The 23,330-nt window shown below is 44.0% G+C and overlaps 1 protein-coding gene across 2 annotated transcripts in view; it reads left to right on the top strand.

The window, feature by feature from the left end:
• Positions 1–23,330, top strand: part of LOC110535642 (CYFIP-related Rac1 interactor B) — a 57,569-nt gene that overhangs the window by 22,322 nt on the left and 11,917 nt on the right. For both annotated transcript variants that reach the window (XM_021620755.3, XM_036935372.2), the window contains exons 3-6: positions 10,453–10,535; positions 11,096–11,217; positions 11,465–11,570; positions 20,797–20,936. In XM_021620755.3, the coding sequence (XP_021476430.1) occupies positions 10,463–10,535; positions 11,096–11,217; positions 11,465–11,570; positions 20,797–20,936 (441 nt within the window). In that variant the 5' untranslated portion in view covers positions 10,453–10,462. The remainder of the gene's footprint in view (positions 1–10,452; positions 10,536–11,095; positions 11,218–11,464; positions 11,571–20,796; positions 20,937–23,330) is intronic.

Raw genomic sequence — 23,330 nt, 5'->3', positions numbered from 1 at the left:
ACCTTGACTAACCTGTGCCCCCGCACATTGACTCAGTACTTGTACATTGCCTCGTTATTGTTATTTTATTGTTTTATTTTATTTAGTAAATATATTCTTAACTCTATTTCTTGAACTGCATTGTTGGTTAAGAGCTTGTAAGTAAGCATTTCATGTTAAGGTCTACCTACACCTGTTGTATTCAGCGCAGTGACAAATGATATTTGATTTTGATTTGAAACTCACTGAAAGTTCTAATGTATTTGTTTGGCAGCAGAGGTCAGAATAAACTGTCACGTTTCAGCGGCAGCCCTTTGTCAGAGGTTGGAGTACAATAGACATTCACCCGTATTTGTAGATGACTCCACATTGCACTCCTGCTTTGTTTTTTTCACAGTTATTATTTACATATATTATTTACATTCATTATTTAAAATACGTTATTGACATAAATGTTCTATTGTTTTCCATAAGGGCTTCAAAATACAAAGAATTGTGCGACTGTTGTTTTACAGGAAGCAAACTAACAGAAGTTGTTCATTCAGACCTCTTGGGCTCTCTGCAAGGAAGGCATGGATATAATATGCCTCTGTGGCAGCAACTTTTCTCTATCACCTCCTCTCTTATTAAGTGGCAGTACAACAACTAAGCCCCGGAACCTCAGCCTGCACACGTCATGTCCCCATATTAAAGTGTCTGGCTACAGGGGACTTCTCATCACCAGTACTGATGTTGCTCTTGTGAGAAAATGAAAAAAATACGTATTTCAGTCGCTGCGTGTTTTTTCTTTCTTCGTGCACGGAGAGGTCACCGGGTCTTATCCACAGCACCGCAGTGATCCTCAGGTTGCTCTGTCTTTATGGACTATAAATTAGTCCCCAAATCCAGAACAAATTTTCAGAAAACCGTCTCATATTGCTCAAATAAACAGCAAACCTGGTTTCAAAAAACAGATAAAACAACACAACGCCTCTCCCCTATTTGACCTAGATAGTTTGTGTGTATGCATTGATTGATATGTAGGCTATGTGTGCCTTTTTTTAAATGTATGTAGTTCTGTCCTTGAGCTGTTCTTGTCTAATGATGTACTGTATTATGTCATTCTGTGTTCTGTTTCATGTTTTGTGTGGACCCAAGGAAGAGTAGCTGCTGCTTTTGCAACAGCTGATGGGGTTCCTAATAAAATACCAAATACTGCCTAAACTACTCAGAGAGAGTTAAAGGGGCAATCTGGGATTCGTACCTCCATTTTTTTTAAACTTTTGAATTAATGATCTAGGTATAGCCATTGCTTCTTGAAGAATAGTGTGTGTGTTCCCAACACTTTTTACTATAGTTGTAATAACCAGAAGTCCTCACAACAGTGGTCAACCAAGGGAAATTCAGAGAAGTGAGGCTATTTGGCCAGTCCTCACTTCTAAAAAGGCAATTTTAGGCTTAGGGGTTAGGTTTTGGGTTAGGTGTACAGGTTAGATTATTGGTTAGGTTTAGGGTTAGGAGTTAAAGTTAGGGCTAAGGTTACGGTAAAAAGTCCTCACAAGTATTGGAATACAAAGTGGTGTGTTAGCGTGTGTGTGTGAGCGTGTGTGTGTGTGTGTGTGAGCGTGCGTGTGTGTGAGCGTGCGTGTGTGTGAGCGTGCGTGTGTGTGAGCGTGTGTGTATGTGTGTGTGTGAGAGCGTGTGTGTGTGAGAGCGTGTGTGTGTGAGAGCGTGTGTGTGTGAGAGCGTGTGTATGTGTGTGTGTGTGTGTGTGCGTGTGTGTATGTGTAGCCGACTGTAGTTGTTTCCATGGTTTCTGGCTTTGATCAGGTACAGTCCATAGAGTAGGGCTTAGCTGAATCTCCTGGTTTCATCCCCCAGTTCTCTCTCTGATTTCTGCTGCTTTGGTTGTTCGCTTTGGATTTCAAAGGTTTATTTTTTATCTTCAACTATGCAGCTTTAAGGATGAATTGTAGTTTGCCTCAATAATCTGATGAGTGTTGAAATGTGAAAGTAGTAGGCTACGTTGATGCAAAACGGGAGATAAAACACGTGCATTGACTGCAGTAATGCTCATCATGGGGAGAATTGCGTGCCAGCCCCATTTTGGGAAGTGCTCCCCCATTTTCTGCCTGTCGTATCGGGCCAGTGTCAGAGAGCAGCGAGCTCCGGTGGATCTGGTCCTGGTCGACTGGGCTAATGCCATGTGGCTTGTCACCCTGAAAATCTAGGTCAAGTTTAAAGCTGCCTCCCTCTTTGCTCTGCTCTCACCACTGCAGTAACCCCCCCCCCCCCCCTCAAATGCACCCCCACATATCATAGTCACATATTGTAGACACACGGTATACATCCTACATCCTTATCTAAATAAAACATTTTTTTGCATTTCCATCAAATATACAGTGCATTTGGAAAGTATTCAAACCCTTTGACTTTTTCAATACTTTGTTACATTTCCAGCCTTATTCTAAAATTTATTAAATATTTTCTTATCTATCTACACACAATACCCCATAATGACAAAGCGAAAACAGGTTTTACATTTTTTTCTCTCACATTTATGAAAAATAAAAAACAAAAATACCTTATTTACATAAGTATTCAGACCTTTTGCTATGAGACTCTAAATTGAGCTCAGGTGCATCCTGTTTCCATTATTCATCCTTGAGATCCTTACCTGTGATAAATTCAATTGATTGGACATGATTTGGAGAGGCACACACATGTCTATATAATTTTCCACAGTTGACAGTGCATGTCACAGCAAAAAACAGCTTGGAGTTTGCCAAATGTCACCTAAAGACTCTCAGACCAAGAGAAACCAGATTATCTCTCTGGTCTGATGAAATCAAGATTGCCTAAATGCCAAGTGTCACATCTGAGGAAACCTGGCACCATCCCTACGGTGAAGCAGGGTGGTGGCAGCATCATGCGGTGGGGATGTTTTTCAGTGGCAGGGACTGGGAGACTAGTCAGGATCAAGGGAAAGATAAACAGAACAAAGTACAGAGAAATCCTTGATGAAAACCCGCTTCAGAGCAATCAGGACCTCAGACGGGGGTGAAGGTTTAACTTCCAACAGGACAACAACCCTAAGCACACAGTCAAGACAACGCAGGAGGGGCTTCGGGACAAGTCTCTGAATGTCCTTGAGTGGCCCAGTCAGAGGCCGGACTTGAACCTGAGAGACCACCTCTGCAGAGACCTGAAAATAGCTGTGCACCGAAGCTCCCCATCCAACCTGACATGAGCTTGAGAGGATCTGCAGTGAATAATGGGAGAAACTCCTCAAATACAGCTGTGCCAAGCTTGTAGCGTCACACCCAAGAAGACTCAAGGCTGTAATTGCTGCCAAAGATGCCTCAACAAAGTACTGAGTAAAGGATCTGAGTACTTTTGTAAATGTGGTGTTTCAGTTTTGTACTTTTAATAAATTAGCAAAAATGTTTAAAAAAACAACAACCTGTTTTTGCTTTGTCATTATGGAGTTTTGTCTGTAGGTTGAAGAGGAAAAAAACGGGGATGGCTGGTCATGACTGCCGTAGTAAGAGTGGATCCTCACCCTGCTGCAGAGAGAGAGAATAGTGTAGTAGTGGGATGTCAGTACTATAATCCCCCTGCAGCAATGAGCTGTTTTTATAGGACATCGCAGCAGACACGGAGCCTCAAGTCCAGCAGTGTTCTGGGGCGTTTCCTTGGAGGGGGTACGGAGGTGTGTGACTCCAGGAATGCCATCCTGGGGGGATCACCATGTTCAATGGGCGTGGCACTGAATATTAGGATCTTCAGGGCTGACACCGAGATCTCCTCACTCATGTTGTTATTGTTATTCCTCCACTGTTTCATTCTCCTAGGCTGTGCAAGTCCGCTCTCAAATAAAAAATTAAAAAGTATATATTTTTTATACAGGAATATTGTCAGTATAAATATTTGAGTTGTCATTTAGTTTTTATTTTATTTCATAACATGACAGCAATTTGGCAAAAACCAAGTTGCATTTTGCTCAGGGAAATTATTCACTTAGTGCTGGAAGCTGGAAAAAACATTTCTTCACTGCCTGTTCACCAGATCCCCTCGCTCCCCTCCTAATCTGCAGTTTTTTGGCGCAGGACCTCATCTGTATTAATATATTCATGTGCTTTCAAGTCTTACCACCACGGTACCATCTCTCTCCAAGCTCGCCTCTGATAGGCTGGTTGCTTGTTTTCAATGGCACCAGCTTTTTTTTGAGTCCATGGATACAGCGCATGGTGGGGCAGTGTGGCGTAGCCAATTGGAGAACGTTGTTGGGCTCGCGGTTGTAAAGCAGGGCACCCTGGCCCTAGACGACCCCCCCCCCCCTCTCTGTGAGAACACGGTCGCCCAGTGGGGCTTCCAATACAAAAACAACCACACCCTGTCCGCTGGGCCGGGACTCCCACTGACATATCAGAACCTCCAATACCAATGAATGGGCAAAACCACCCCCTTCCTGTCTCTTCTCTTGCATTCCTCTACTCTCAGCACTGCACTGAATGTTCTACACCTCTTCATCTGACATGATTTAGAGCAATGGATCATTACCACAAACCATTTACCAACAGCGACGAGACAGCCTACCGAGAGGAGGTGAGGGCACTCGGAGTGTGGTGTCAGGAAAACAACCTCTCACTCAACACCAACAAAACAAAAGAGATAATCGTGGACTTCAGGAAACAGCAGAGGGAGCACCCCCCTGTCCACATCGACGGGACAGCAGTGGAGAAGGTGGATGATTTTTTTTGAAGTTCCTTGGCGTACACTTCACGGACAAACTGAAATGGTCCACCTACACAGACAGTGTGGTGAAGAAGACACAATAGTATAGTGCCTCTTCAACCTCGGGAGGCTGAAGAAATTGGGCTTGTCACCTAAAACCCTCACAAACTTCAACAGATGCACAATTGAGAGAATCCTGTCGGGCTGTATATCTGCCAGGTATGGCAACTGCACAGCCCACAACTGCAAGGCTCGCCAGAGGGTGGTGCGGTCTGCACAGCGCATTACCGGGGACAAACTACTTGCCCTCAAGGACACCTACAGCACCCGATGTCGCAGGAAGGTTAAAAAGATAATCAAGGACAACAACCACCCGAGCCGCTGCCTGTTCACCCCGCTACCATCCAGAAGGCGAGGTCAGTACAGGTGCATCAAAGCTGGGACCGAGAGACTGAAAAACAGCTTCTATCTCAAGGCCATCAGACTGTTAAACAGCCATCACTAACACAGAGATGCCTACATGCAGACTTGAAATCATTGGCCACTTTAATAAATGGATCATTAGTCACTAATAATGTTTACATGTCTACTCATCTCATCTGTATATACTGCATTCTATTACCATCTACTGCATTTTGCCAATGCCGTTCGGTCATCGCTCATCCATACATTTATATGTACATATTCTTATTCAATCCCTTTACCTAGATTTGTGTGTATTAAGTAGTAGTTGTGGAATTGTTAGATTACTTGTTAGATATTTCTGCACTGTCGGACTAGAAGCACAAGCATTTCGCTGCACTCACATTAACATCTGCTAACCATGTGTATGTGACCAATAAGATTTGATTTGAAAACCATTTCCCATTTGTCACTGGCACATACACTTTGGCTCAAAATAGAAACATTTGCAATATACGAGAAAAAGTTTGATATATAGCTTTTTTTTTAGTTATCATTAATAGGTTTAGCTTTTAATTTGGTTTGAATGAGAACCTGGGGGTCTGTAATTCAACCATTCACCAAAATTATTTCTGCTGGCGCGGCAAAAAGCGAAAGAAAGAAAGCCTGTCCTCATTTCATCTCTCATTAGGTTTTCCATAAGCTGGAGGATCTTCTCTTGGACTTTGAAATGCGAAGCCGAAGCTACCGCAAATCCCCGTCCTTAAAATGACCTCAATGTAGACTGAGCGAGAGCGAGGGGAGCTGTGTTTAACTCTGAGCCTGGTAGTGGCACCATGCCTCATACTACTCAGCTCAGTCACTCAGCCTCTCTGAGAGGAGGCAGTAGAGGACTAGGGGAGAGGCATTGGGAAGGCCTAGTCATTCAACAACATGGTGATGTGACTTCACCCCTTCCCCCTCCTTCTGGGGATAATCGACGAGGTGATTCCTCCCTTGTCTTCCCCTCAACAGTACCGTGCCGCTCCAGGAAGACTCTCGTTGCTCCTGACGACCAGGTGTTTTCTCTCTCCGAGGCTGACGTGGGGAAACTCCTCTAAAGAGTGAATACCAGCTGATCTCTTCAAACGGTCTCTGTAGTCCCCACCTGCTTTAAGGAGACCGCCATCGTCCCAGTGCCCAAGAAAAACAAGGGGACATACCCAAATGACTATCACCTCGGTCGCACTCACCTCGGTCATCATGAAATTATTTGAGAGGCTGGTCATGGCCCACACTGGACCCACTCCAATTAGCCTACCGCTCCAACAGATCCACGGAAGATGCCATTTCCATCGCTATTCACATGGCCGTAACACATTTGGACAAGAAGAACACCTACGTGAGAATGCTGTTCATTGACTACAGGTCAGCATTGAGGTACATGAGGTCTGATACCAACAGGCTCAGAGACCATTTCTATCTCCAAGCAATCAGATTGCTGAACACTTAAACTGTACTGACCACCTGCTCTGATTCTCCTCACCATAGCCCACATCACAACCGCTGCTACCAGATTCTTATTGTACTGCTCAATTTATACATTTGCCCATCACCCCGCCCCCCCTTCCCCAATGCACGTGTAACTTATTGGACTATAAATGATGCATTCCTGTATTACACTCATGCTAAAATGTTTATTCTATTCTACTGTCATTTACTTTCTTTGTATTCTTATTTTTTTACTATTTCTTATTGTTGCCGCATTGTCGAGAAGTAACCTGCAAGTAAGCATTTCGTTGGAATGTGCACCATGCATATCCTGTACATACAACTAATAAGACTTGAAACGATGCCTCTGTTCTGTTCCCTTCCAATGCTGTCATCTCTCCTGTCTTTCCGCTATGTGGCTACCACCCGTATAAGGTAGTAGGAAGGTACCCAGTGAGGTGTAGCAGCATCATTCAGGTCACATTAACGGAGAGTGTTATGAAAGAGCCATGCGTGGCAGGTGGCAGCTGGGTGTGCCCCAGGTGGGCAGTGGGTAACATGGAAACCGGTTCAGCGAGTGCTAGGGAGAGGGAGAGATCATTAATGAAAGTTGCAGGGGGTACTAGTGTACAGGCGAAGACAAATGTGTCCTCGATGCCTCCTTCAAATGATTACACCAAGACTTGTTGTTGAAAGGATAATACTTATATTTATTCATCATGAGTTATTCAACCACAAGGACTGAAAAATGTAGTGACTAGCCTATAACTTTATCTTGTCTCTAGTCATTACTTGTCAATAACCTTGCTTCTGCGCTCATTCACAATCACTGGCAATTATTTTCAACTTGTCACTGAGCTTCACTCTGTCACTAAGCTTTACCTAGATGTTAACCTTAATCAGCTTACTCAGGTTTACCAGCACTCACTCAGCCACTGAGTTTGTTTTAACCTGCCACCAGTAATCAAGAGTATTCACCCTGTCACCAAGGTTGAATCTCTCAGCCATCTCCACCTTGTCACAAGGTGTCGCCAGTCTAGCTCAGTGTCACGACTAGCCAGCAACAGCACTTAAATGCCCAAGAAAATGTACCTTCAGGGACAATAAAGTTTTTCTCATCTCATCTTCACTCTACCCCTGATCCAATGGCATTTGAACTTTGTCTCTCAGTACAGTACAAACCCAACAGGACTCTGTGCTTTCTAGTTGTGGAGAGAAGGTGTTGTCTTGCCAGGCTGTCACTCCTGATTTACATAACACACAACTCCAGACAGGGAGTCAGAAGGACCTATATCCCACTGGCTGCCTGGCGCGTGGCTCTCTGCTGATCATAGATCAGCACTCCTGCACTGAGATGCTTTCTAAATATTGCCAATAGACTACAGTCATAAAAGGAGCAGACCAAATACCTTAGGGGCAATCATAGACTTCCTTAGCTCCTGAGTCTGGGCAGTGTGAATGCTTCAGTTTGTCCGATTCTGCAGAACTGTACATGCTTGTCTGGTCCATATTTTCCATATTTATTCTATTTCCTCAACATGGCTTTCTAGGGAATGACTCAGTGCTGTGACAGACAGTCTAAGTGCACCTCGGGACTGGAAAGTTTTGTGTTGTACAGTAGCGCATACAGAATGTGTGTTCCTGTACCATACTCTAATTCTGCCCTAAATATGAGTCATTGGCTAGGAATGAACTGTATTAGGAACATCCATAAGGTGTGTGTGTGTGTGTGTGCACACACAAAACATGGGAGCCTCTTACCCGACAGTGTGTACAGCAGGGGTTCCCTCTCCCAGAACTCTACAACAGTGGTTTCCCTCTGCTCGGTTTGGGGGTTGGTTTTAACTGTGGTTTTTCCAGGTACTGGGTGAATCTGTGTGCCTCATATTGACACTAGTGAGAGGGGTTGGGGAAGGATAGTGGGCTTAGTTCTCACACTACTCCTTCTGAGGTGAGATTATCTCCCCTCCCCACACACCCCTCTGCTTCTCGGAATCAACTGCCTCGCTTCCAGGAAATCTGACTGGTTGCAAAACAACCAGAGATTGAAATTCCGTTTTTTTGTTCACTTGGCATTCACAAACAGAACAATATATTACATTTTTACCCTTATTTTACCAGGTTAGTTGACTGAGAACACATTCACATTTACTGCAACGGCCTGGGGAATAGCTACAGGAGAGAAGAGGGGGGATGAATGAGCCAATTGCAAGCTGACCAAGAACACTAAGGTAACCTGCCTAAATGACTACCGACCCGAAGCACTCACGTCTGTAGTCATGAAATGCTCCACATCACCAACAAACTAACATGGTCCAAGCACACCAAGACAGTCGTGAAGAGGGCACGACAAAACCTCCTCAGGATACTGAAAAGATTTGGCATGGGTCCTCAGATCCTCAAAAGGTTTTACAGCTGCACCATCGAGAGCATCCTGACGGGTTGCATCACTGCCTGGTATGGCAACTGCTCGACCTCCGACTGCAAGTACATCACCGGGGCCAAGCTTCCTGCCATCCAGGACCTCTCTACCAGGCGGTGTCTGAGGAAGGCCCTAAAAATGGTCAAATACTCCAGCCACACTAGTCATAGACTGTTCTCTCTGCTACCACACGGCAAGCGGTACCGGAGCACCAAGTCTAGGTCCAAAAGGCTTCTAAACAGCTTCTACCCCAAAGCCATAAGACTCCTCAACAGCTAATCAAATTGCTACCCAGACTATTTGCACCCCCCCACGCTGCTGATTCTCTGTTACTATCTATGCATAGTCACTTTAATAACTCTACCTACATGTACATATTACCTAGACACCAGTGCCCCCCGCACATATACCGGTACCCCCTGTATATTGCCCCGCTATTGTTATTTACTGCTGCTCTTTAATTATTTGTTATTATCTCTTACTTTTTTGAGGGGTATTTTCTTAAAACTGCATTGTTGGTTAAGGGCTTGTAAGTAAGCATTTCACTGTAAGGTCTATTGTATTCGGCGCATGTGACAAATACAATTTGATTAGGTGACCGTGAGAGGGCCAGATTGGGAATTTAGCTAGACCCCTACTCTTACACTAAGTGCCATGGGGTCTTTAGTGACCACCGAGAGTCAGGACACCTGTTTAACATCCCATCCGAAAGACGGCACGCTACACAGGGCAATGTCCCCAATCACTGCCCTGGAGCATTGGGATATTTTTAATTTTTATGACCAGAGGAAAGAGTGCCTCCTACTGGCCCTCCACCACCACTTCTAGCAGCATATGATCTCCCATCTAGAGACCGACCAGGACCAACCCTGCTTAGCTTCAGAAGCAAGCCAGCAGTGGGATATGCTGCTGGCATACCACAATGGCTCACTTTTGCGCTGGGAATCAGATCATGATCATCAGATCGAGTCATTTGCTATAGTGAGGACAGTCATTGGTCAGGATCTGAACTGTGAACCCTGTTAGGTTCACATCTGAATTTATCCATGTGCATGTACAGGGTATGTGTGACAGAACAAAAAAGCTAATTTAACAGACCAGTTTGCATATAACGGCTGTTAGTAAACGCTAGATGTAAATGCGCATCTGCAGGGAATTGAGTAAAGCGGAGAAGTCACACTCAGTTGGACTTGGTCTCCGAGGCAGAGTGATTCCTGTAAATTGTCCTCTATTTTAGGAGAAATGGGCTTTTTGGGGACATCTGGTGGGCCAGCGCTCGGTACAGGAAAACCACACAGTGTCTCAGAGGGCCCATTGGGGCACATAGGAGGAACCAGGGCTGCCAGCCCCCTCAATACCACAACACTTGCTACTTCCCACTACTAACAAACCCATATATTTTGTGTACTTGCCTCCACTCATGTTAAACCATATTGTTGTGTTTTCTCCTTTTGTCTCAACAGGTATCGTAACATGGGGAACCTGCTAAAAGTCCTGACTTGCACAGATCTGGAACAGGAGCCCAATTTTTTCCTCGATTTTGAAAGTATGTTTTTGCGGGGGAGGGCTTACTTATTACAATCCCTATCTACACACGTGAACTTCCAATCATACTTACAGTGCCTCCCAATTTTTCAGTTTTTGATTTGTTAAAAAAGTTTGAAATATCCAATAAATGTCGTTCCACTTCGTGATTGTGTCCCACTTGTTGTTGATTCTTCACAAAAAAATACAGTTTTATATTTTTATGTTTGAAGCCTGAAATGTGGCAAAAGGTCGCAAAGTTCAAGGAGGCCGAATACTTTCGCAAGGCACTGTATTTTAGCTGTCCCCCTTCTTACCTCTCCTCACCCACAGAGGCTACAGAATCTAATCTCTTTCCCATTTGCATCATCAGCTCTTCTCTGAGCTATGCTGTTATGGTAGGATTGGATGTTCCGAACATGATATTACATTAGAAACTACCTTCCACAAAACTGAATTTCTGCATTGCAATAACAATTAGGATTTAGCCTAGCCTACTAGCCTTGAACCTCTTCACTTATATCTGTAGACTCCCTACCAGACATAGAAATACCCACTTGATTGTCTTCCTGTGTCCACTAGATGCCCAGCCCACAGACACAGAACGAGAAGTGTGGGAGAAGGTGGACCTGGTGCTGAAGGATGCTAGGGGAATCCTGGACGAACTGCAAGCATACAAGGGAGCGGGTCAAGAGATCAGAGAGGTAAAATACTAAAAGCATCACCAAACCTTCATTCATACAAGGGAGCGGGCTATGAGTCTCAGAGTAGGAATGCTGATCTAGGATCATCCTACCCATGTCCATGTAATTGTTGTCATTGTGATCTAAAAGGCCAAACTGATCCTAAATCGGCAGTCCTACTCTGAGACGCTACTAACTAGATCAACTACTAACTCAGGATTAACTAACTTCCGACTTTGTTCAACATTTTGTCTTTCCTGTCCCCCAGGCAATCCAGAACCCCAACGACGAGGCATTACAGAAGGCAGCGTGGGTGGCCGTGGTCCCCCTGGTGGGGAAACTCAAGAAGTTCTACCAGTTCTCCCAGAGATTAGGTACGTACCTGGGGCCTGATTTTAGGATCAGTTTCTCCTTATAAGATCACAATTAATAAAGATGACATGGACAGGGCGACCTGGTCCTAGATCAGCACTCCTAGACGCTTGATGTATACAGCCCCTGTTCTGAGCCTCAGGTTAGATATGTAGCCCTACAGAACAACACCTACACCTGCCTGAGACTAGTGACGTGTCCTTCAGAGCTTTGTGTAAAAGGTCAGATACACGCCTGCACTAGAGGTTCACTAGCTACAGCTTCTCTAGTGGTTATATGTAAGATACACACACTCCTCTCATGACCTTAACCGCCTGTATGCGCAATCACATCAGCGATATCAGCTGCTGAACTGCAGAAATTAACATGCATAACCACACACACACAAACATGCACAGTGCACACACTCCTAGCCATCATCAATGGGATGCTTGCTTGCGTTGCACTCTGGCTAGATGTGATACCCACCCCCTCCCAGAGCTGAGGACTCCTCATTACCATGGAAAGGCGCCTGAGAAGAAGGCAGACGTTTTTACGAGCCCCCAGCCGATTGTGTTTTTTTGTTTGTTTATTTGCGTTGGTTGTAACTTATTTTTTTACTTATTTTGTACATAATGTTGCCGCTACCGTCTCTTATGTTCGATAATAACTTCTTAACACACAGGACTGTGATTACTCACTACGGACTAGCAGAATCCTTTCATTCATGACTCTGACGAGCCCAACGCGAAGGATATACTGCTTCCTCGGGAACAGGCCCCAATCCCCGTGATCTGCGTGAAGAGAAGGTGGAGAAAGAGGTGCCGAAGGTCAGGCTGCCTTCTGAGAACTCATAGGCGATCGAATAAACCCCCATTTCCCTCCATTCGTTTGCTAGCAAACGTGCAATCTTTGGAGAATAAAATTGACGAGTTACATGGAAGATTAAACTACCAACGGGACATTAAAAACTGTAACATCTTATGCTTCACGAAGTCGTGGCTGAACGACGACAATATCAACATACAGCTGGCTGGTTATACGATGTACCGGCAGGATAGAACAGCGGCGTATGGTAAGACAAGGGGCGGCGGTCTATGCATTTTGCTCGCCTGAGGTAGAGTATCTCATGATAAGCTGTAGACCACACTACCTACCGAGAGAGTTTATCTGTATTCTTTGTAGCTGTTTACATACGACCATAGTCAGACGCTGGCACTAAGAAATGCATTGAATGAGCTGTATTCCGACATAAGCAAACAAGAAAAAGCTCACGCAGAGGCGGCGCTCCTAGTAGCTGGGACTTTAATGCAGGGAGACTGTAAATCCGTTTTTACAAAATTTCTATCAGCATGTTAAATGTGCAACCAGAAGAAAAATAACTCTGGACCACCTTTACTCCACACACAGAGATGCATACAAAGCTCTCCCTCGCCCTCCATTTGGCAAATATTACCATAATTCTATCCTCCTGATTCCTGCTTACGAGCAAAAGCTAAAGCAGGAAGCACCAGTGACTAGATCAATTAAGAAGTGATCACAGGAAGCAGATGCTAAGCTACAGGTCTGTTTTGCTAGCACAGACTGGAATATGTTCTGGGATTCCTCCGATGGCATTGAGGAGTACACCACATCAGTCATATGCTTCATCAATAAGTGCATCGATGACATCGTCCCCACAGAGACCGTACGTACATACCCCAACCAGAAGCCATGGATTACAGGCAGCGTCCACACTGAACTAAAGACTAGGGCTTATAAGAAATCCCTCTATGCCCTCCGACGAACCATCAAACAGGCAAAGCATCAATACAGGACTAAGATCGAATCGTACTACATCGGCTCTGACGCTCGTCGGATGTGGCAGGGGTTTGCAAACCATTACAGACTACAAAGGGAAGCACAGCCGAGAGCTGCCCTGTGACATGAGCCAACATCTCCCTGTCTGAGTCTGTGTAATACCAACATTGAAGCAGACCACCATAGTCCCTGTGCCCAAGAGCATTAAAGTAACCTGCCTAAATGACTACTGACCCGTAGCACTCACATCTGTAGCCATGAAATGCTTTGAAAGGCTGGTCATGTCTCACATCAACACCATCATCCCAGAAACCCTAGGCCCACTCCAATTTGCATACCACCCCAAAAGATCCACAGATGATAGAATCTCTATTGCACTCCACACTGCCCTTTCCCACAAAAGGAACACCTAAGTGAGATTGCTATTCATTGACTACAGCTCAGCGTTCAACACAATAGTGCCCTCAATGCTCATCAATAAGCTAAGGACCCTGGGACTGAACACCTCCCTTTGCAACTGAATCCTGGACTTCATGACGTGCTGCCCCAGGAGGTAAGAAAAGGTAACACATCCGCCACGCTGATCCTCAACCCGGGTGCCCCTCAGGGGTGCGTGCTCAGTCTTCTCCTGTACTCCCTGTTCACTCATGACTGTATGGCCAGGCACACATCATTAAATTTGATAATGACACAACAGTGGTAGGCTTGATCATCAACAATAATGATACAGCCTATAGGGAGGAGGTTAGAGACCTGGCCATTTGGTGCCAGGACAACAACCTCTCTCTTAACATGATCAAGACAAAGGATATGATTGTGGACTACAGTAAAAAGAGGACCGAGCACACCCCCATTCTCATCGGCAGGGCTGCAGTGGAGTAGGTTGAGAGCTTCAAGTTCCTTGCTGTCCACATCGCCAACAAACTAACATGGTCCAAGCACACCAAGAAAGTCGTGAAGAGGGCACGACAAAATCTATTCCCCCTCAGGAGACTGAAAAGATTTGGCATGGGTCCTCAGACGGCAAGGCACTACAAAATTAGTCAGCCCCTTTACTTTCAGTGCAGCAAACTCTCTCCAGAAGTTCAGTGAGGATCTCTGAATGATCCAATGTTGACCTAAATGACTAATGATGATAAATACAATCCACCTGTGTGTAATCAAGTCTCCGTATAAATGCACCTGCACTGTGATAGTCTCGGAGGTCCGTTAAAAGCGCAGAGAGCATCATGAAGAACAAGGAACACACCAGGCAGGTCCGAGATACTGTTGTGAAGAAGTTTAAAGCCGGATTTGGATACAAAAAGATTTCCCAAGCTTTAAACATCCCAAGGAGCACTGTGCAAGCGATAATATTGAAATGGAAGGAGTATCAGACCACTGCAAATCTACCAAGACCTGGCCGTCCCTCTAAACCTTCAGCTCATACAAGGAGAAGACTGATCAGAGATGCAGCCAAGAGGCCCATGATCACTCTGGATGAACTGCAGAGATCTACAGCTGAGGTGGGAGACTCTGTCCATAGGATAACAATCAGTTGTATATTGCACAAATCTGGCCTTTATGGAAGAGTGGCAAGAAGAAAGCCATTTCTTAAAGATATCCATAAAAAGTGTTGTTTAAAGTTTGCCACAAGCCACCTGGGAGACACACCAAACATGTGGAAGAAGGTGCTCTGGTCAGATGAAACCAAAATTGAACTTTTTGGCAACAATGCAAAACGTTATGTTTGGCGTAAAAGCAACACAGCTGAACACACCATCCCCACTGTCAAACATGGTGGTGGCAGCATCATGGTTTGGGCCTGCTTTTCTTCAGCAGGGACAGGGAAGATGGTTAAAATTGATGGGAAGATGGATGGAGCCAAATACAGGACCATTCTGGAAGAAAACCTGATGGAGTCTGCAAAAGACCTGAGACTGGGACGGAGATTTGTCTTCCAACAAGACAATGATCCAAAACATAAAGCAAAATCTACAATGGAATGGTTCAAAAATAAACATATCCAGGTGTTAGAATGGCCAAGTCAAAGTCCAGACCTGAATCCAATCGAGAATCTGTGGAAAGAACTGAAAAACTGCTGTTCACAAATGCTCTCCATCCAACCTCACTGAGCTCGAGCTGTTTTGCAAGGAGGAATAGGAAACAATTTCAGTCTCTCAATGTGCAAAACTGATAGAGACATACCCCAAGCGACTTACAGCTGTAATCGCAGCAAAAGGTGGCTCTACAAAGTATTAACTTAAGGGGGCTGAATAATTTTGCACGCCCAATTTTTAAGTTTTTGATTTGTTAAAAAAGTTTGAAATATCCAATAAATGTCGTTCCACTTCATGATTGTGTCCCACTTGTTGTTGATTCTTCACAAAAAAAATACAGTTTTATATCTTTATGTTTGAAGCCTGAAATGTGGCAAAAGGTCGCAAAGTTCAAGGGGGCCGAATAGTTTCGCAAGGCACTGTATAGCTCTTATTCTTATCCCCCAAAAATTTTAACAGCATTGTTGGTTAGGGTCTCGTAAGTAAGCATTTCACTGTAAGGTCTACCCAGGGCGCATATTCGGCGCATGTGACTCATTTAAGAGAGAGAGAGAGAGAGAGAGAGAGAGAGAGAGAGAGAGAGAGAGAGAGAGAGAGAGAGAGAGAGAGAGAGAGAGAGAGAGAGAGAGAGAGAGAGAGAGAGAGAGAGAGAGAGAGAGAGAGAGAGAGAGAGAGAGAGAGAGAGAGAGAGAGAGAGAGAGAGAGAGAGAGAGAGAGAGAGAGAGAGAGAGAGAGAGAGAGAGAGAGAGAGAGAGAGAGAGAGAGAGAGAGAGAGAGAGAGAGAGAGAGAGAGAGAGAGAGAGAGAGAGAGAGAGAGAGAGAGAGAGAGAGAGAGAGAGAGAGAGGAGAGAGAGAGAGAGAGAGAGAGAGAGAGAGAGAGAGAGAGAGAGAGAGAGAGAGAGAGAGAGAGAGAGAGAGAGAGAGAGAGAGAGAGAGAGAGAGAGAGAGAGAGAGAGAGAGAGAGAAGAGAGGAGAGAGAGAGAGAGAGAGAGAGAGAAAAAATAAATAATAATATGCTAGCCTAGTGCTGCCTGCTTACCGGTGACCAGCAGTCTGTCCATTGCTGCTTCGCCGACCTTAACCCCTTAATCACAGTGGCGACTGGCTGTGACTGCAGTCAGTTAATGAACACAGTGGGCAACAGCCCACTAAGGCCATGTTGTCTGTGTGTGTTAATAAATGAAGTAGGTCGTCTCCCCACACATCCGTCCGTCCACCCCACTGCTCTGACTCCGGGGGCCACCTTTGCCTCAGCTGCCTCCTGCCTGACATAAGAGATGCTCGCCAACCTTTTCCGCAGGCCGGCTCGGCTGCAGACAGACAGAGAGGATGGCTGCTGGCTGAGAGATGGCTTTATCAGACCTCTCTGTGTTATTACCCCCCCCCCCAGAAATGTATGTTCCCGAACATTAGAAACTACCTTCCACAATATTGTAACTGTGTCACTCATCATTCAGGTTTAAGCACTTTAAATAGTGCACGATGTAGCTTAATTACTAAATAAATGTTAAGCTTCCACCAATAGAAGTGTTCAGGACAGGAGTCCTTTGACGGCAGGGTTGGAGTGAATACCTGCCAACCCTCTGACCCTCCCACCCATCCCCTCCTCTCCCAATGTGAACAGAGCTGAGCTGCGCCTGCCTAGTCTACGTGCCCACATTCCGCTCGCCTGCTCTGCCGTGACCTGAAGGGATCAGACGCGCCCCCCCCCAATCCTCCAGACTCCAGACATGGTAGAGTGCCTCGATTCAGATACAAGTCCTAAAAGCAGCCCCATCTCAACTTCTGTTGCATCACTAAGGCCATTTTTAACCAGACCTCTCCTCCTCGCTGCAGCAGAAGCAATGCGCTGTCCCAAGCAGATGGGGGGTCATTACAGAATAGCCAACATGCTCAATTTACTGGACTGCACTGCCAGCTCGCAGTCCGCCTCTGCAAAAACCCCTGTCTGCGGATCTCTGTGTGCCTGTGGATCCCTGTGTATCTGCGGATCCCTGTGTGTCTGCGGATCCCTGTGTGTCTGCGGATCCCTGTGTGTCTGCGGATCCCTGTGTGTCTGCGGATTCCTGTGTGTCTATCTTAAGAGAGACTCATTTTGTCTGGTTTATAGCGGTGTGTATTATGTCCTTGTGCTCTACTGTAAGTGGTAGGAGTTGTAAATGGATCAGAGTCACGATTATGTACAGCCAGGTGGAAGGTGGTGTTATTGTGCAACCAGATTACACTGTGTGTGTGTTTGGCTCATCCGGGTTATGTCATTATATTAAATCTGTTTGTCTTAGTGAGTCTAGACTGTGAAGGCTTCTTCACTTTCTGACTGCAGCAGCTACATTTTCCCTCATGGACGGTTTTGCCATTGTTTATTTATGGTGAGCGTCTTGGTGCTTTTGTTGGCTATCTTGAGACATGGAAAAGCATTTGGGTGTCTACTGCGTTAGCTCACTCACCTCATTTACAGAAAGGCAATGTTGGGAAATGCACAGCTGGCCAGGATACTAGTGGGGGAGTGATTTGATATTTTCCATTACCTAGCTTGTTACTACAGAACTGTGTGGTTTACCCCATTAAAGTCATGTAAAGTCTTCATATTTACTTACTGTCAAAACAATGGCAGGAAGCCTGGATGAATGGAGCACCTCCCACGTCTCTCATTACAATGAGATAATTAGACTCATGTCTCATCTCCATCTGATTAGGTGATCTTTCCATCCCCTTCCACCACCCCAACCCCTAGAGACAGCTCTTCCCTTGACCCCCACCCCACCCCACCCCTAGACTGTCATAGGGCAGTGGGCACCATCATCACTCAATCGCATGTCCTTGTTTTGTACAGCTACTACCATCAGGGCAAGTCTATTTGGCACACATGATGTACTTTACAATCATTATGTTTATTTAGCAGATATTGAGCTTATCAATTCAACTCACAAACAATCCACAAATGTATATTTTCTCCCTCCCTCCTCATCTCTGACACCCTCTCCTTGTCCCTGGTTTACAGAAGCAGCAAATTCTAGTTGGCATACATTTGATATCATGATGAACTTCATGATTATTGCATTTATTAGGCCGATATTTAGCTAATCCTTCACAACAGTCTCTAACACCCTCTCCTTGTCCGTGTCTTAAACAGCCATCACTAGCACATTAGAGGCTGCTGCCTATAGGCATAGACTAGAAATCATTGGCCACTTTAAGGAATGGAACACTAGTCACTTTAATAATGTTGACATATCTGGCATTACTCATCTAATTTGTTTAATACTGTATTATATACTATTCTACGGTATCTTAGTCACTTAATAATGTTTACTTATCTAGCATTACCCATTATTCATCTCATATGTATATACTGTATTCTATACTATTCTACTGTGTCCTAGTCCGTTCCGCTCTGACATTGCTGGTCCATATGTACAGTTGAAGTCAGAAGTTTACATACACCTTAGCCAACTACATTTAAACTCAGTTTTTCACAATTCCTGACATTTAATCCTAGTTCAAATTCCCTGTCTTAGGTCAGTTAGGATCACCACTTTTTATTTTAAGAATGTGAAATGTCAGAATAATAGAGAGTGATTTATTTCAGGTTTTTATTTATTTCATCACATTCCCAGTTGGTCAGAAGTTTACATACTCTCAATTAGTATCTGGTAGCATTGTGACCAAGCTTTAACTTCCTGACTGATGTCTTGAGATTTGCTTCAATATATCCACATAATGTTCCTGCCTCATGATGCCATCTATTTTGTGAAGTGCACCAGTCCCTCCTGCAGCAAAGCACCCCCACAACATGATGCTGCCACCCCCGTCCTTCACAGTTGGATGGTGTTCTTCAGCTTGCAAGCCTCCCCTTTTTCCTCCAAACATAACAATGGTCATTATGGTCAAATAGTTTTATTTTTGTTTCATCAGACCAGAGGACATTTCTCCAAAAAGTACGATCTATGTCCCCATGTGCAGTTGCAAACCGTAGTCTGGGTTTTTTATGGCGGTTTTGGAGCAGTGGCTTCTTCCTTGCTGAGCGGCCTTTCAGGTTATGTCGATATAGGACTCGTTTTACAGTGGATATATATACTTTTGTACCTGTTTCCTCCAGCATCTTCACAAGGTCCTTTGCTGTTGTTCTGGGATTGATTTGCACTTTTCGCACCAATGTACGTTCATCTCTAGGAAACAGAACGCATCTCCTTCCTGAGTGGTACGACGGCTGCGTGGTCCCATGGTGTTTATACTTGTGTACTATTGTTTGTACAGATGAAAGTGGTACCTTCAGGCGTTTGGAAATTGCTCCCAAGGATGAACCAGACTTGTGGAGATCTACAAAAAAAAATCTGAGGTCTTTGCTGATTTATTTAGATTTTCCCATGATGTCAAGCAAAGAGGCACTGAGTTTAAAGTTAGTCCTTGAAATACAACCACAGGTACACCTCCAATTGACTCAAATGATGTCAATTAATCTATCAGAAGCTTCTAAAGCCATGACAATTTTCTGGAATTGTTCAAGCTGTTTAAAGGCACAGCCAACTTAGTGTATGTAAACTTCTGACCCCCTGGAATTGTGATACAGTGAAATATAAGTGAAATAATCTGACTGTAAACAATTGTTGTAAAAATGACTTGTGTCATGCACAAAGTAGATGTCCTAACCGACTTGCCAAAACTATAGTTTGTTAACAAGGAATGTGTGGAGTGGTTGAAAAACAAGTTTTAATGACTCCAACCTAAGTATATGTAAACTTCAGGCTTCAACTGTATACAGTCGTGGCCAAAAGTTTTGAGAATGACACAAATATTAATTTCCACAAAGTTTGCTGCTTCAGTGTATTTAGATATTTTTGTCACATGTTACTATGGAATACTGAAGTATAATTACAAGCATTTCATAAGTGTCAAAGTCTTTTATTGACAATTACATGAAGTTGATGCAAGGAGTCAATATTTGCAGTGTTGACCCTTCTTTTTCAAGACCTCTGCAATCTGTCCTGGCATGCTGTCAATTAACTTCTGGGCCGCATCTTGACTGATGGCAGCCCATTCTTGCATAATCAATGCTTGGAGTTTGTCAGAATTTGTGTGTTTTTGTTTGTCCACCCGCCTCCTTGAGGATTAACCATAAGTTCTCAATGGGATTAAGGTCTGGGGAGTTTCCTGGCCCAAAATATTGATGTTTAGTTATGAAAACGCATTTTCTACCACTCCACACATTTCTTGTTAACAAACTATAGTTTTTGCAAGTCGGTTAGGACATCTACTTTGTGCATGACACAAGTAATTTTTGCAACAATTGTTTACAGACAGATTATTTCACTTATAATTCACTGTATCACAATTCCAGTGGGTCAGAAGTTCACATCCACTAAGTTGACTGTGCCTTTACCAATACAATTTGATTTGATTTGTGTTACAGAGGCGGCGCTGCACAGCCTGCTGGGAGCCCTGACCAGCGAGACGTATGACAACCCCACGCAGAACCTGGAGCGCGAGCAGGCTCTGGCCAAGCAGTTCGCCGAGATCCTGCACTTCACACTGCGCTTCGACGAGCTCAAAGTACGTCCCATGACATCTCTGTCCGCCATTTACTCAATTTAGCACAGAGTCCCCACATTTCCCTCATTTCATCCATCCCTTGTTGTTATCCTAAGCTATAGCTTTGTGTGGTGCTGTTGTTGGCATGGTTAAGGTGTTATTATGTACACAGTGTACATATTCCTTCTGATAACGTGCGAGCTAACTCTCGCTGGCATAACGAGGTGTTAATACCCTGTTATTTAGGTGTTAGTGCTGTACACCATGAAGCCTCAGCCAATGAACAGATGATACAACTTGGATCCTGTCCAGGGAGGACTTGGTTTATAATACTGTAGCCTACACCAGTGGTATTTTAAACTTTTTCAGACCAATTTTTTCCGACAGAATTTCTGGGGCTGCAATTGTTTTTGCAATAATTTATTGTGGCCCCACCCTACCCCATCTATAATGACACAACATTAAAATGGGTACTTTTACATTTTTACATGAGCAAATACATGAACAAATTCAATTCATTCTCATTACTAATTACATTTTCAACTCTTATCAAAATGAAAAGAAACCAATAAATACATTTACTCAATAACATTTAATTTTTCTAATGATTTTTCTCAAATTTGATGTATTGTCCCATACAATAATCTGTACTCTTATTTATATATATAATATATATATATTTACAAAAAAATAAAAAATATGGGGCATTTTGGTTGACCCCATTGCAGTTCCCCACCTGACTTTGAATACCACTCACCGGTATACACACTGCTGGAATGAATGGGAAGACAAATAGGATAGTGTAGTAGGCCGGTGCCTTTTTACTTACATCCCAAATGGCACCCTATGCCCTATGTAGTGCACTACTTTTGACCAGGGTCCATAAGGTTCTGGTCAAAACTAGTGCACTATAAAAGGAATAGGGTGCCATTTGGGAAGCATGGCTTGGCTACGGCTCCCGTCTTCAACACATAGAGACATGCTTTATAGTTGATCCCGGGTAGAAACTAGAGGTCGACCGATTAATCGGAATGGCCGATTAATTAGGGCCGATTTCAAGTTTTCATTACAATCAGAAATCGGTATTTTTGGACACCGATTTTTATTTTTTTCACCTTAATTTAATCTTTATTGAACTAGGAAAGTCAGTTAAGAACACATTCTTACTTTCAATGATGGCCTAGGAACGGTGGGTTAACTGCCTTGTTCAGGGGCAGAACGACAGATTTTCACCTTGTCAGCTCGGGGGACCCAATCTTGCAACCTTACAGTTAACTAGTCCAACGCTCTAACCACCTGCCTCTCATTGCACTCCACATGGAGACTGCCTGTTACACGAATGCAGTAAGCCAAGGTAAGTTGCTAGCTAGCATTAAACTTATCTTATAAAAACAATCAATCAATCATAATCACTAGTTAACTACACATGGTTGATGATATTACTAGATATTATCTAGCGTGTCCTGCGTTGCATATAATCTGACTGAGCATTCAAGCATACAAGTATCTAAGTATCTGACTGAGCGGTGGTAGGGAGAAGCAGGCGCGTAAACATTCATTCAAACAGCACTTTCTTTGCGTTTTGCCAGCAGCTCTTCGTTGTGCTTCAAGCATTGTGCTGTTTATGCCTATCAACTCAAGCCTATCAACTCTCGAGATGAGGCTGGTGTAACCGAAGTGAAATGGCAAGCTAGTTAGCGCGCTAATAGCGTTTCAAACGTCACTCGCTCTGAGCCTTCTAGTAGTTGTTCCCCTTGCTCTGCATGGGTAACGCTGCTTCGATGGTGACTGTTGTCGTTGTGTTGCTGGTTTGAGCCCAGGTAGCGAGTAGAGGGACGGAAGCTATACTGTTACACTGGCAATACTAAAGTGCCTATAAGAACATCTAATAGTCAAAGGTTAATGAAATACAAATGGTATAGAGGGAAATAGTCCTATAATTCCTATAATAACTACAACCTAAAACGTCTTACCTGAGAATATTGAAGACTCATGTTAAAAGGAACCACCAGCTTTCATATGTTCTCATGTTCTGAGCAAGGAACTGAAACGTTAGCTTTCTTACATAGCACATATTGCACTTTTACTTTCTTCTCCAACACTTTGTTTTTGCATTATTTAAACCAAATTGAACATGTTTCATTATTTACAGTGCCTTGCGAAAGTATTCGGCCCCCTTGAACTTTGCGACCTTTTGCCACATTTCAGGCTTCAAACATAAAGATATAAAACTGTATTTTTTTGTGAAGAATCAACAACAAGTGGGACACAATCATGAAGTGGAACGACATTTATTGGATATTTCAAACTTTTTTAACAAATCAAAAACTTAAAAATTGGGCGTGCAAAATTAGTCAGCCCCTTTACTTTCAGTGCAGCAAACTCTCTCCAGAAGTTCAGTGAGGATCTCTGAAT

The sequence above is a fragment of the Oncorhynchus mykiss genome, chromosome 11 (genome assembly GCF_057628025.1).
Source record: "Oncorhynchus mykiss isolate SJ-2025 chromosome 11, ASM5762802v1, whole genome shotgun sequence".
Classification (NCBI taxonomy): domain Eukaryota; kingdom Metazoa; phylum Chordata; class Actinopteri; order Salmoniformes; family Salmonidae; genus Oncorhynchus; species Oncorhynchus mykiss.
This window is presented reverse-complemented; position numbering and strand designations above follow the sequence as displayed.